The sequence below is a fragment of the Oryctolagus cuniculus genome, chromosome 10 (assembly GCF_964237555.1).
Source record: "Oryctolagus cuniculus chromosome 10, mOryCun1.1, whole genome shotgun sequence".
Taxonomy (NCBI): Eukaryota; Metazoa; Chordata; class Mammalia; order Lagomorpha; family Leporidae; genus Oryctolagus; species Oryctolagus cuniculus.
The window spans coordinates 116,847,115-116,860,885 of record NC_091441.1 but is presented as its reverse complement, the minus strand read 5'-3'; the positions used below and the strand labels follow the sequence as shown (position 1 = coordinate 116,860,885).

Genomic DNA, 13,771 nt, shown 5'->3' with positions numbered 1-13,771 from the left:
ACTCTAGAACCTTGCAAGCATTTAAATCGCCAAAGCAGGGGCCTGTTGTGGTGCGGCAGGTTAAGCCACTGCCTGTGAAGCCAGCATCCCCTCTGAGTGCCAGTTCTAGTCCCCGTTGCTCTGTTCACAATCCAGCTCCCTGCTAGTGGCTCCAGTACTTGGGCTCTGGCTGCCCACACGGGAGACCCAGATGGAGTTCCCGGCTCCTGGTGACTGCCTGGCTCAGCCCCAGCTGTTGTATCCATTTGGGGAGGGAACCAGTAGGTGGAAAATCCCTCTCTCTTTCTCTAACTCTGCTTTTTGAATAAATAAAATACATCTTTAAAAAATTCCCCAAATCATAAGTCATCAGTACTAAGAGGGTGGAAATTTAATCTAATTATGATTTTTTTAAAAGATATTTTATTTATTTGAAAGGCAGAGCTACAGAGAGGCAGAGTCAGAGAGAGAGAGAGAGAGAGAGAGAGAGGTCTTCCATCCACTGGTTCACTCCCCAAATGGCCACAACGGTCAGAGCTGGGCTGATCTGAACCAGGAGCCAGGAGCTTCTGGTTCTCCCATGTGGGTGCAGGGCCCCAAGCACTTGGGCCATTTTCCACTGCTTTCCCAGGCCATAGCAGAGAGCTGGATCAGAAGTGGAGCAGCTGGGACTTGAACCAGCACCTATATGGGATGCTGGCGCTGCAGCCGGTGGCCTTACCTTCTACACCACAGCATCTGCCCCTCTAATTCCTGTTTCTAGAAGCTGGGCCTGATGGCAGGTCCTCGGGTCATGGGGTGTGCCCTCGGCAGGTGGTTAGGAGAGCTGAGTTGGTGCGAGCCGTTATCTGTTCCTGGCTCACCCGCTCTCCTTCCTCTGCAAAGCTCCTTTGTGGCCTTCCTCCAGCCTCAGCAGACGGCCAGAGAGGGAGGCCTCCACCTGATCGTGACTGTGAACCTGCAAAACTGTGACCCAAACACCCTCCTTCCTAGGTAGCTTGTCTCTGGTGTTCCTCACGGTGATGAGAGCCAGCGGATAGAATCACATATAGTATGATCGGATCTATTAAGGCAGAATATTGATTAGCAATGGCCCAGGGCCGGGGTGAGGGGTTGGGGGAGATAGGAAGTGTTGCTAACGGTCACAGGGTTTCTTCGGGGGAAGACAAATGTTGCCCCGAGAGGTCCAATCACAATAGCTTGGATGACGCTTGCCAACCCTGTAAATGTGGTAAAGATTAAATGTGCATCTGAGTGAGAAGGCGACTCATGACTTAATTAAGGATGTTATCTCAATAAGGGTTAAGCAAAAAAAAAAAAAAAAAAGTTCAGCTTCATCTTTATTTTAGCACAAGGTTTTCACACTTTATTGCATCAAAATGACCTGAGGGGCCTGTTGGAATTCCGACTGGGGGCCAGCGTTGTGGCACAGCAGGTTAAGCCGCTGCTTGAAAACCCTGCACCCCACATCCGAGTGCTGCTTCAAGTCCCAGCTGCTCTGCTTCAGATCCAGTTTCCTGCCGATGCCCTGGGAAGACGGCAGATGATGGGCCCAGTTCTTGGGCCCCTGCCACTCACGTGGGAGACCCAGATGGAGTTCTAGTTTCCTGACTTCAGCTTGGCCCAGCCCTGACTGTTGTGTCCACTTGGGGAGTGAACCAGTGGATGGAAGGTCTCTTCTCTCTGTCTTGCCCCCTCTATGCATGTTGCTCTGACTTTCAAATAAAGAAACCTTTTTTAAAAATTCAGATTGAGTTGTTAAGATGTCACTTGGGCCAGTGCCATGGTTCAATAGGCTAATCCTCTGCTGTGGCGCCGGCTCTCCCGGTTCTAGTCCCAGTCGGGGCGCCGGATTCTGTCCCGGTTGCCCCTCTTCCAGTCCAGCTCTCTGCTGTGGCCCGGGAGTGTAGTGGAGGATGGCCCAAGTACTTGGGCCCTGCACCCACATGGAGACCAGGAGAAGCACCTGGCTCCTGCCTTCAGATCAGCCGCGGTGGCCACTGGAGGGTGAACCAACGGCAAAGGAAGACCTTTCTGTCTGTCTCTCTCACTGTCCATTCTGCCTGTAAAAAAAAAAAAAAAAAAAAAAAAAGATGTCACTTGGGACTCCCACATCCCATACTGGACGGCTTGGGTTCAAGTCCTGGCTCTGAACCCATCCCAGCTCCCTGCTAGTCACAACATGCCCTGGGAGGCAACAGACGATGGCTCAGGTGGTTGAGCCCCTGCCACCCACATGTGAGTCCCAGGGGGAGCTCCTGGCTTCATCCAGCGCCAGCCTGGCCCAGCCCCAGCTATTGTTGGCATTTAGGGAGTGAACCAGTAGATAAAAGGTCTCTCTCTCTTTGTCTCTTTCCACATAAATAAATAAAACTAAAATTTCTTGAAAATTCAGATTGCTGCCCACCCCACCCCCCCAGAGGTCCTAACTCAGAATGTCTAAGGTGCGGCCTAAGAATTCACACTTAAAAAAAAAAAAAAGATTTATTTACTTATTTGAAAGGCAGAGTTACAGAGAGGCAGAGGCATAAAGAGATCTCTCATCTGCTGGTTCACTCCCTAATTGGCCACAACGGCCAGACCTGTGCCGATCGAAGCCAGGAGCCAGGAGCTTCTTCTGGGTCTCCCGCATGGCTGCAGGGGCCCAAGGACTTGGGCCATCCTCCACTGCTCCCCCAGGCTCTCCCAGGCGCATTAGTACGGAGCTGGGTAGGAAGTGGAGCTTATACTGCCCCTTCAGTGTAAGGCGCCAGCGTTACTTGCAGTGTTGTAACAGTGCTGGCCCCTGGACAACGTGGATGAAGTGTTCACTATATACCAGCCCTCCAGGGGCTGAGAGGGCAGTGGGAAACAAGACAGCTGTGTCCCACACCCTCAAGATTGACATTTCTGTGTGCCGGGGGTCGGGGGGCATAGACCATGAACAAACGGAAAAAATTTCAAAATAGAAATGATTTCAGGCAGTCACGTTCTGGGGAGAACACAAAGCGAGGTGATATTTTATAGCCAGTGTGTATGTGAAATTAAATAGCACGGTACACACGTATGCATGAAACAGCAGGGCGAGGAAGGTCCGGGCCGGGCAGCCTCTCGCTGCATCCTGGCTGTGCAAAGCCAGGCTCTGCAGTCCCGGGGGACAAGTGAGGTAGATAAAGGAAATATCGGCGCGCAGGCGCTGGGAAGGGAGGCCTCAGGGTGCAGAGCAAGAGCTGCACAAACAGCCCCCCCCCCCCCCCCCCGTCTGGCAGAATGAGGGCCCAGGCAGACGGGCGACCCCTGGAGGAGGAGGTTCTGGGACAGGGCTGGGCACCTCCCCTGGGCGTCGATCCACAGCTCTCGCCTTCCCAGTGTGCATTTGTGTCCCCGGATAGGCCAGTGGGTGACTCAGCAGCAGCCTGGCTCTGATGAAATCCAAGCGCTGACAGGGACAGACAGCAGAAGCCAGAGCCAGACAGGATGCTTCCCCGGGCTCAGTTGGAAGTCAGCAAACGTTTCCTGAACGCTGACAGCATGCCAGGCACTGTGCCTGCGCGGGGACAGACAGATCTGGCCCCTGACCTTTGAGGAATTCACATTCCAGGGAGGGAGGCAACGTAGGAGCAAGATTCTCAACACCTGCGAGTGGAGACGGACTCCACCTGTGCTCAATGGAGCGGGAAAGAAGCCTGCATTTGGCTACCTAAGAGATGCCTCATATGCTAAACTTCAGCACAAGGAGCGAAGTCAAATGACCTACAATACATAGGGGAAGTACATTGCAACTAATATTCCAGTGAAAAAATGTATCTGTCTTTCCCCTCTCATTCTCCCCTCCCTCTCTATCTATGTGAGGGTACTTCAAGAAGTTTCTGGACAATGAAATATAATTTTAAAGATTTTATTTATTTATTTGAGAGGAAGAGACAGAGAGGTCTCCCATCCGCTGGTTCAGTCCCCAAATGGCCACAACAGCTGGGGCTGAGCCGTTCCAAAGCCAAGAGCCAGGAGCTTCTTCCAGGTCTCCTATGTGGGTGCAGGGGCCCAAGGACTTGGGTCATCTGCTGCTGCTTTCCCAGGGCATAGCAGAGAGTGGGATCTGAAGTGGAGCAGCTGGGATTCGAACTGGTGCCCATATGGGTTGTGGGGACTGCAGGCAACAGCTTTATCCACTATGCCACAGCGCCGGCCCCTATACTACTTAATTAAAATTTTTATTCACTTTAAGGGGAGACAGAAAGAGATTCCATCCACTGGTAGTCTCCAAACGCCTCCAACAGCTGGGGCTGTATCAGGCGGAAGTCAGGGGCCAGGAAATCAATCTGGGTCTCCCACGTGGGTGCAGGGGCCCAAGCACTTGGACCATCTTCCACTGCTTTGCTAGGCCATAGCAGAGAGCGGGATCGGAAGTGGAGCAGCCGGGACTCGAACCGGCGTCTACATGCGATGTCCGCACTGCAGGCGGCAAGCCACAGCTCCAGCCCCTGCAATGATTACGTGGTCTCTGGAGGGAAACTTCTGAGACGGGAAGATGTGTGCTGGGAAAGGCATAAAGCCTTCCAGGAATCCAGCTCCCGGGCTCCGTGATGGGAATAGGGGCATCGGACTCACTTCCTGCGGCTCTGCTCGCGGGGCGGGGCACTACCCAGGGTTCCCGGCTCCTCCGTGGGGCCGGGGCCATAGAGACGGTCCTCCCAGCGTGGGCAGAGAGGCCGGAAGTGCCCGGCACTTCCGCCCGGCCGTTGTGTGGCTGCACCGAGGCGGCGACAGAGGGGCTGGCGGAACTGTTGGCGCGGGTGTCGCGGCGGCGGGCTGTGCTGTGGGCTCCAGGGTGCTGAGCAGGGACCATGGCGTCTCGGGCGGGCCCGCGAGCGGCCGGCACGGACGGCAGCGACTTTCAGCACCGGGAGCGCGTCGCCACGCACTACCAGATGAGGTACGGGTGAGGCGCGCGACGCCGGCGCCCCCGGGGTTGACAGCCCGGCCAGCCCCCGCCCGCCGGCCCGCCCGGTCCCCTCCTTCCGCGGCGGCCTCGGTCGCGTCCCCAGCCAACCCCGCGGAGCCCAGCGGCCCCCGCGAGCGCCGCCCCGTGGTCCGGCCCGAGTGGCGAGGGGGCTCGGGCCCCGCGTGGGCTCCGCGGTCGGAGCCACGGCTGCCGTCTCGCGTGTGTGACCTTGAGAACTTGGTTTTGTCGCCGAGCCTCAGGTTCCTCGCCCGTAGCGGGAGCAGATGGCCCGCGTGTGCGGTTTCGGTGGGGAGCTGGCGAGTGTTGGGGTGGTGGGCACCTGCCACATGGACTGTGGCCGTGGACCGGGCGGCGCGCGGGCGAGGCGTCTCCGTGTTCGTGCGGTCGCTGGCTTTCGCGTGGCGTGGAGGTGGGCGCCGGGGTGCGGTGGACCTGGCCGTCAGCTCTGGTCCTCGAAGTCCAAGAAGCCGGCGTTTTTCTCTGCTTCCCTACGGCATTTTAAAATAAAAATAGAGCGTAGATCTTTAAGGCCCCTGAGCTTTCTAGAATGTTCCTCGCAAGTGTTTTCCTAGACCGGCTTTTCTGAACGCCGAGTTCACGCCCGTCCTTAGGCCCCGCTGTGAGCGCGCGTTAGAACCCAGGCAGGGGTCTTCACTGTTGGGTCTCAGCGGCGGCTTTGCCCCTGGGGGTGCGGGCAGCTGCCTCTGCGGCCTGGAGGAATTGGGAGAATGGGGGAAACGTGTGCCTCCCCTGGCTGGAACGTCCACGCTGGCTGCAGACGTGTGGCAGGCCGGGCCGATGTCCTGGCCGGTGCCTCCTTCCAGCCTGCGGTGTGGCTCGGCCTTGCCCCCGCGCCTTCCTAGTCTCCGCAGCGGGCCCTGGCTCCGCTCAGCTGCTGACTTCCTGGAGCACCAGTGCGGACGGCCGGTACTTGAATGTCCGTGCCCGGGCGTGCAGGGCCCGTCTCCAGCATCCTTAGAGCCTGGCTGAAATGCCTCCCTCTGGACAGCCTTGTCCTACTCCTCGTCCCACACAGAGCTGTTCTGCCTTCCTGTGAGCCCATAGCTCATGGACCATATGAGAACTTTCTCACTTCACTTTTTTTTACATTTTTAAGATTTATTTATTTGAAAGGCAGAGTTAAGAGAGAGAGAGGTCTTCCATCCGCTGGTTCACTTCCCAAATGGCCGCAACGGCCCGAGCTGCGCCAATATGAAGCCAGGAGCTTCTTCCAGGTCTCCCACATGTGTGCAGGGGCCCAAGCCTTGGGCCATCTTCTGCTTTCCCAGGCCATAGCAGAGAGCTGGATCGGAAGTGGAGCAGCCGGGACTCGAACCAGCGCCCATGTGGGCTCCACAGCACCGGCCCCCGGGGTCTGTGTCTTACTCCCATTTCTATCATTATCCAGTACAGTCGCCTAGCGTGCAGGTGGTGGTCAGAAAAACGTGAGTGAAAGGTGCTCTCCCTGTGCTCTGCCCCACAGTGTGACCCTCAAGTATGAAATCAAGAAGCTGATCTACGTGCATCTGGTCTTGTGGCTGCTGCTGGTGGCCAAGATGAGCGTGGGACACCTGCGGCTGCTGTCGCATGACCAGGTGGCCATGCCCTACCAGTGGGAGTACCCGTATCTGCTGAGCGTCGTGCCCTCCCTCCTGGGCCTCCTCTCCTTCCCGCGCAACAACATCAGCTACCTCGTGCTCTCCATGATCAGCATGGGGCTCTTCTCCATCGCTCCCCTCATCTATGGCAGCATGGAGATGTTCCCCGCTGCCCAGCAGCTCTACCGCCACGGCAAAGCCTACCGCTTCCTCTTCGGGTTTTCTGCTGTCTCCGTCATGTACCTGGTGCTGGTGCTGGCGGTGCAAGTGCATGCGTGGCAGTTATACTACAGCAAGAAGCTCCTGGACGCCTGGTTCACCAGCACGCAAGAGAAGAAGCGTAAATGAAGCCTCCCCAGTGGACTCTGTGGGCGAGGCCTGGGCCTCCCTGGTGGACTCTGTGGGCGTGGCCTGGGCCTCCCTGGTGGACTCTCTGTGGGTGAGGCCTAGGCCTCCCTGGTGGACTCTCTGTGGGCGAGGCCTGGGCCTCCCTGGTGGACTGCTCTGTAGGCGTGGCCTGGGCCTCCCTGGTGGACTCTGTGGGCGTGGCCTGGGGTCCCTGATGGACTCTCTGTGGGTGAGGCCTGGGGTCCCTGATGGACTCTCTGTGGGTGAGGGGGGTCAAGGACCTGGTCTTAAGTGTCTTCTAGGAATTTGGCAGCTGTGGTGTTGGCACCTGAAGCCAGCGTGGTCCACATTCTGGAAAGCCGCTCCGGCTGACACCTGCTGAGGGGCCAAAGTAAATGTATTCCTGGTTGACTGGAGCTGAGTGACTGACAGCAGAGAAACCAATCTAAGCTGGGTCAGGTTATCCTTAGAAGACTGCGCCTTGCCTGCCCTTGTTCGTTCCCCCCGCCTCCATCCATCTCCCCATAGCCATCAAGACTGAGGGAGATGAAGCATAAATCCAGTTCCACTTCGGTCTAGGTCATGGGGCAGGAAACGCTGGGGAAGCTGTTCTTGCAGGCTGTGGTCTCTGCTGAAAGCATTTTAAGTAAACAGAACCTCAATAAAGACTGCCCTGGCCACCCTGTGTCTGGGCTCTGATGCCGTGAGAGGTGTAGGTGTTTGGGTGGCCTTAGGCACCAGGAGACCGGAGAAGCCTGGCAGGGGCTGTGGAGAAGTAGAGGGAGCGTACATGGGGAGCCCTGCCTCTGATCGTCAGGAACCACCCAGACCTGCCCTGTAGTCTCTCCGGCTGGGAGTGACCCGTTCTCATTATCTAGCATGTGTTACAGGCTCTCTTAGTTGGATACTCATGTTGATCAGTTAGGCATCTAAAACTAACGATATCAAAAAGAATTCTATAGGAAATGTAATCTACATGTGAATCCGTCAACATTGTATCTGATGTTAGGAGTTTTAATAAGAAGTCGGGAACAGCGCTTTGAACCGCAGGACCCTTGGATGCCGTGGGTGCTGGGAGACGTCCAGGTCTGCACCCAGCAGCTCCGCCCTCGTAATTCTGTGAGCACTCTGAGCTCCAGCGGCAGACGCTGCTCCTCTCGCAATCTGATCGCCCCCTCAAATTCGGTGCATGTGCACCGCTGCGGTCAAGTGAGAATACACGGGCACAGCCCCGATCGTCCCGCTCTCCGTGCTCTGTGAGGTTGCCAGGTGCACTGTCCATACGCTTTCCGGGCGGGTCGCAGCCCGCTGGCCCTGCACTGTCTCCCAGTCGGAGCCTCGGGGGGTCCCGCCACGGGTTCCATGGTTTATTTCTCCTTTTCCGCGTTGACATTTCTGTGTTACTCACCCCTGTTAAGTCCCAGTTCATGTGGTAATTTTGGGGCCTCCTGGTTCTTTGAATTCAGGGTGAGTTTTTCCTCCTTGTTTTTATTTTTTGCTGTTATTGACAAGATTGGCAGTTTGCCTGTCTGCCACGCCCCTTGGTCACGAATGAGGTAGCTTGCTGTATTGTAGACTACAGAGTCAGCTGCAGAGGCTGGGACTCAACTGAATAAGGAGTAGAATTTGGAGAGCAGACTGGAGAAGGTGTGGGGAGTGGAGTTACATACAACATGGATAATTTTTGAAGAATTGGTATACAAATAATCTTCAGAAAAACAAGTTAAAAATGTCTTTGGGGGCCGGCGCTGTGGCGCAGTGGGTGAATGTCCTGGCCTGAAGTGCCAGCATCCCATATGGGCACTGCTTCGAGACCCGGCTGCTCCGCTTCCTCTCCTCTCTCTGTACCTCTGACTTACAAATGAATAAATTAAAAAAAAAAAAAGTCTTCGGTTGTTGGAATGATGCTTTACAGTCTTAAAGTAATTAAAAAAAATATTTGAAAGAGTTACATAAAGAGGTAGAGACAGAGCAAGTTCTTCAATCTGCTGATGTACTCTCCAGATGGCCACAGCAGCCATAGCTGAGCTGCCAGGAGCTGCTTCTGGTTCTCCCATGTGGGTGCAGGGGCCCAAGATTTGGGCCATCCTTTGTTGCCTTCCCAGGTGCTATAGCAGGGAGCTAGGTCAGAAGTGGAGCAACCGGGGGGCCCGTGCTGCGGTGCAGCGGGTTAAAGCCCTGGTCTGCAGCGCCGGCATCTCATATGGGCGCTGGTTCTAGTCCCGCCTGCTCCTCTTCCAATCCAGCTCTCTGTTATGGCTTGGGAAAGCAGTGGAAGATGGCCCAAGTCCTTGGGCCCCTGTACACATTGGAGACCAGGAAGAAGCTCCTGGCTCCGAATTGGCACAGCTCCGGCCGTTGTGGCCATCTGAGGAGTGAACCAACAAATGGAAGACCTCTCGCTCTGTCCTACTTCTCTCTGTAACTCTTTCAAGTAAATAAATCTTGAAAAAAGTGGAACAGCTGGGACTCAAACCAGTACCCATACGGGATGCTGGCACTGCAGGCCTGGGCTTTAACCTGCTGTGCCACAGCACTGGTCCCTAGAGTAACTTGAAGACTCATTATGGAAGTAACTAAAACCTCAAACAGAAAGCTGGTTGGTGTGTGTGCCTTGTTGGATTGTTTGGGTTCTGGTTCCCCTGGCATTTCCCCCCTTTTTGCCTGACGGTGGCAGCATTCCCTGAAGCGAACCTCTTGTTGGGTCTTGATTAAATGGAAAGAACAGAATATTGGTGTTCAAATCCAGGTGCACCTGCTGCTCATAGGACCAGGATCAACCCTGCCTGTTCACAGGTTGTGAAGATGAAAGGAGATGCATTGTGAAAGACTAAAGCCCTGGGCTGCAGCAACAGCATTCCATGTGGGCTGGTTCGGGTCCCTGCTAATGTGCCTGGGAAAGCAGTGGAAGATGGCCCAAGTTCTTGGGCCTCTGCACCATGTGGGAGACCCAGAAGCTGCTGCTAGCTTTGGATCAGCTCAGCTCTGGTCATTGCCGCCATTTGGGGAGTGAACCAGAGGATGGTAGACCTCTCTGTCCAACTGTTTCAAATAAATACAATAAATCTTTTTTTTTTTTTTTAAAGATAGTGCTTTGTGAACCACATAGCTCTCAATCGATGCACAGAGTGGTTGTTGTTCCCTGATCCCTGTTGGAGTAGAGAGTACAGAGTTGGAGGGATTCTTAGAAACCTTCTAGGTCACTAGAAAGGCGGTGTGGGGCAGTGAGCGGTTTCTCATGAGACTGACTTGGGTTGGGATTCTGCCAAGGCGTTTTACCACCTTGTACCTTAAGCTAGCTATTGGACCTCAGTTTTTGATCTGACATAGGAGTATCTTAGTACTTCCCAGCAGTGTCATGAGGCTTAAATAAATGACATGCATGAATTGTCTAGTTCATTATAGTGGCTTAGTATCAAAGTGCCTTCCCCAGGCAGTGGAGGATGGCCCAGGTCCTTGGGCCCTGCACCCACATGGGAGACCAGGAGGAAGCACCTGGCTCCTGGCTTCGGATCGGTGCAGTGCGCTGGCCGTAGCGGCCATTTGTGGGGTGAACTAACAGAAGGAAGACCTTTGTCTCCGTCTCTCTCACTGTCTCTTAACTCTGCCTGTCAAAAAAAAAAAAAAAAAAAAAAGTGCCTTCCCCAATGAGCAGTTGTTGACTTCCTTTCTCAGATTGGAAGTTCTTGCCTCTTAGGAATAGTTTCTTATTTCAGTTCTGGAAGAGGGGCTGGTGCTGTGGTGCAGTGGGTAAAGCCACCACCTGCAGTGCCAGCACCCATATGGGTGCCGGTTTGAGTCCCAGCTGCTCCACTTCCAATCCAGCTCCCTGCTAATGCGCCTTGGAGGGAAGCAGAGGATGATCCATGTGCTTGGGCCCCTGCAGCCACATGGGAGACCTGGATGAAGCTCCTGGCTGCTGATTGGCCAAGCTCTAGCTGTTGGCAGCCATTTGGGGGATGAAACAGTGGACGGAAGATTCTCCTCTCTCTTTCTCTTTGTCTTTGCCTTTCTCTAACTCTGCCTTTCAAATTAATTACTTTTTTCAACTTTTATTTAATATAAATTTCCAAAGTACAACTTTTGAATTATAGTGGCTTTTGCCCCCATAACCTCCCTCCCACCCACAGCCATCCCATCTCCCACTCCCTCTCCCATCCCATTCTTCATCAAGATTCATTTTCAATTATCTTTGTATACAGAAGATCAACTTTAGTATATTCTAAGTAAAGATTTCAACAGACTGCACCCACACAGACACACAAAGTATAGAGTACTGTTTGAGTAGTAGTTTTACCGTTAATTCGCATAGTACAACACGTTAAGGACAGAGATCCTACATGCGGAGCAAGTGCACAGTGATCCCGTTGTTGATTTAACAATTGACACTCTTATTTATGACGTCAGTAATCACCCAAGGCTCTTGTCATGAGCTGCCAAGGCTACAGAAGCCTCTTGAGTTCACAAGCTCCCGATCTTATGTAGACACAGCCATAGTCAAAGTGGAAGTTCTCTCCTCCCTTCAGAGAAACAAACTACCCTTTAAAAAAAAATTCTTGAAGAGCAGAGGTGAGGGATGCTCGCCCACTCCTGGTGTTTATATTGGTCTGATTGGTTGGATTTCCTGCCATGGGTGTTCACCACTGGGTGTGGTTGGCTCAGCAGACCTTAGGAAGTGGCCATCACAGAAGACCCTGGAGCTGCTGCATGGTCTGGCCAGAGTGCAGGCACAAGGGAGGCTGTGACCCTGAACTGTGTGCTGGAGCGTGCAGAGCGGCCACGCAACTCCCTGGACTGGCTTTGTCCGCAGGTCAAGTTCATGAAGCGTGAAGTTTTGGGCAGTTCATACACAAACGCCAGGAGACACAGGCCTTGGCCATTTCCAAGAGGACGGGGCCTCTGAAGCTCGCCACACAGCCCTGTTGCCCTTCCTCCTGCTGGCCGCCCCGGTCCAGCCTCAGAGTTGCTGACCACGTGCGTGTTGACGCTTGCTGAGCAGTCCCCACCCTGAGCGGTCTGGCCACCTCAGCTCTGCCTTGAGCCTGCTGCCCGTATCACCCTGTGAGCTCCCGCTCCTCTTGCGGCCAGCACGGTGTTCTGGCCGCAAGAGCCAGGAAGACGGGCTTGTGAGGCCCAGCGCTCTGCATCGTAGCTGTGTGTATTTGCTTGCTTGCTTGCTTGCTTGTTTGACAGAGTTAGAGAGAGAGAGAGAGAGAAAGGTCTTCCTTCCATTGGTTCACCCCCCAAATGGCTGCTATGGCCAGTGCTGCACCAATCTGAAGCCAGGAGCCAAGTGCTTCCTCCTGGTCTCCCATGCGGGTGCAGGGTCCAAGGACCTGGGCCATCCTCCACTGCCTTCCCGGGCCACAGCAGAGAGCTGGACTGGAAGAGGAGCAACCGGGACTAGAACCCGGCGCCGCAGGTGGAGGATTAACCAAGTGAGCCAGGGCGCCGGCCCCAGCTGTGTGTTTTTAGACAAGCTGCCCAGTCCTGCTGAGTGTGTCCTGTCTGTGAAATGGGCAGTAATACTGACCTCAGGGTTGTAGAACTAGCAAGACGAGATGAAGTGGGCAGAGTGTGTGGCCCTGGCTGACGGAGTTGAGGAGAAGTTGGTCCTCCTGCCCCACCTCCTTCCCCAGGTGAGCTTTTCAGTTCAGATCCCTCCCGGAGAAGGCTGCCAGCGCTCAGCCCGGGCCAGCACTAGCTGCCGGCTCCCTGGCCCCCGCTCCGCCCTTCTCTCTGCTGCTCTTCTCTCCTCCCACCTTCTCTTCTCCCTTTTTTCTTTCTTTTCTCCTTCTCCTACCTTACCTTAGCATGACTAGGGAGCAGTCAACGAGGTAATTTCACCGTCAGAGATCAAGAGGACAGAGGAATCACAAGTGTTTTGCGCTAGGAAACTTTTTTTTTTAAGGTTTATGTATTTTATTTCAAAAAAGTTACAGAGAGGCAGAGAGAGAGAGAGAGAGAGAGAGAGAGAGAGAGAGAGGTCTTTCATCTGCTGGTTCACTTCTTAAATGGCCACAATGGCCAGGGCTGGGCCAGGCCAAAGCTAGGAGCCCAGAGCTTTATCCAGGTCTCCCACGTGGGTGCAGGGGCCCAGGCGCTTGGTCCATCCTGCACTGCTTTCCCAGGTGCATTAGCAGGGAGCTGGATCAGAAGTGGAGCAGCCAGAACTCAAACCAGCACCCGTATGAGACGCTGGCTCTACAGACAGCGGCCTTACGCGCTGCACCACAGCAGGGCCCGGGAAGCGCCTGATGCAGACGTGAAGCACTGTGTGCTGGGGAGTTGGGGGAGTGCCCCTAACCCATCCCTAGACAGCCAGAGCACCATTTGTCTGTTTTGCAGAGATGGACTCCAAGGCCAGGCTTAGTGCTGTGTCTGGCTGACCCTTCCGGTTTCCGAGAGCAGAGGAAGGTGGAGCAGTGTGGGGGAGGAGGGACCACGCAGTGGTCGAGAACCGAGGTGCCGAGCGTGGTGGGGAGTTCCCTGAGCTGCAGACTTTGACCTTCACCAACTCACTGTCGCCTCTGCTTCCTCATTTCTCCCTCTGTGAAATGAAGACAAACCTCACCTGGCACTGGCTGCTTCGGAGGCTCAGGTAGCAAACTGTGAAACAGATAGATGACTTAGATGAAATGTGCCGTAACTGGCACGTGTTCAGCCACAGAGCACCTGCCTCATCACCTCTCAGGCACAGGAGAAACAAAGTAACAAAGGGTCCTGGGCTATTGCAGTAGGTTAACTCTCTGCCTGCAGTGTGTGCCTCCCATATGGGCCCTGGTTTGAGTCCAGCTGCTCCTCTTCCAATCCAGCTCTGCTATGGCCTGGGAAAGCAGTACAAAATGGCCCAAGTGCTTGGGCCCCTGCACCCATGTGGGAGACTTGGAGGAAGCTCCTGGCT

At 54.7% G+C, this 13,771-nt stretch overlaps 1 protein-coding gene across 2 annotated transcripts; it reads left to right on the top strand.

Annotated features, from left to right (window-relative positions):
• The first annotated feature begins 4,660 nt into the window (after positions 1 to 4,660).
• Positions 4,661 to 7,551, top strand: JAGN1 (jagunal homolog 1). Of its 2 annotated transcripts, XR_011379660.1 has the most exons (3): positions 4,679 to 4,891; positions 6,405 to 6,936; positions 7,043 to 7,551. XR_011379660.1 is itself a non-coding variant. In XM_002722452.5 (2 exons), exons 1-2 carry the CDS (start codon positions 4,803 to 4,805, stop codon positions 6,865 to 6,867), a joined length of 552 nt encoding a protein of 183 aa, XP_002722498.1. In that variant the 5' UTR covers positions 4,661 to 4,802; the 3' UTR covers positions 6,868 to 7,551. The 2 variants fall into 2 exon arrangements, 1 of the variants encoding a protein (XP_002722498.1); XM_002722452.5 differs by having other exon boundaries at positions 4,661 to 4,891; positions 6,405 to 7,551.
• Positions 7,552 to 13,771: the final 6,220 nt, after the last annotated feature.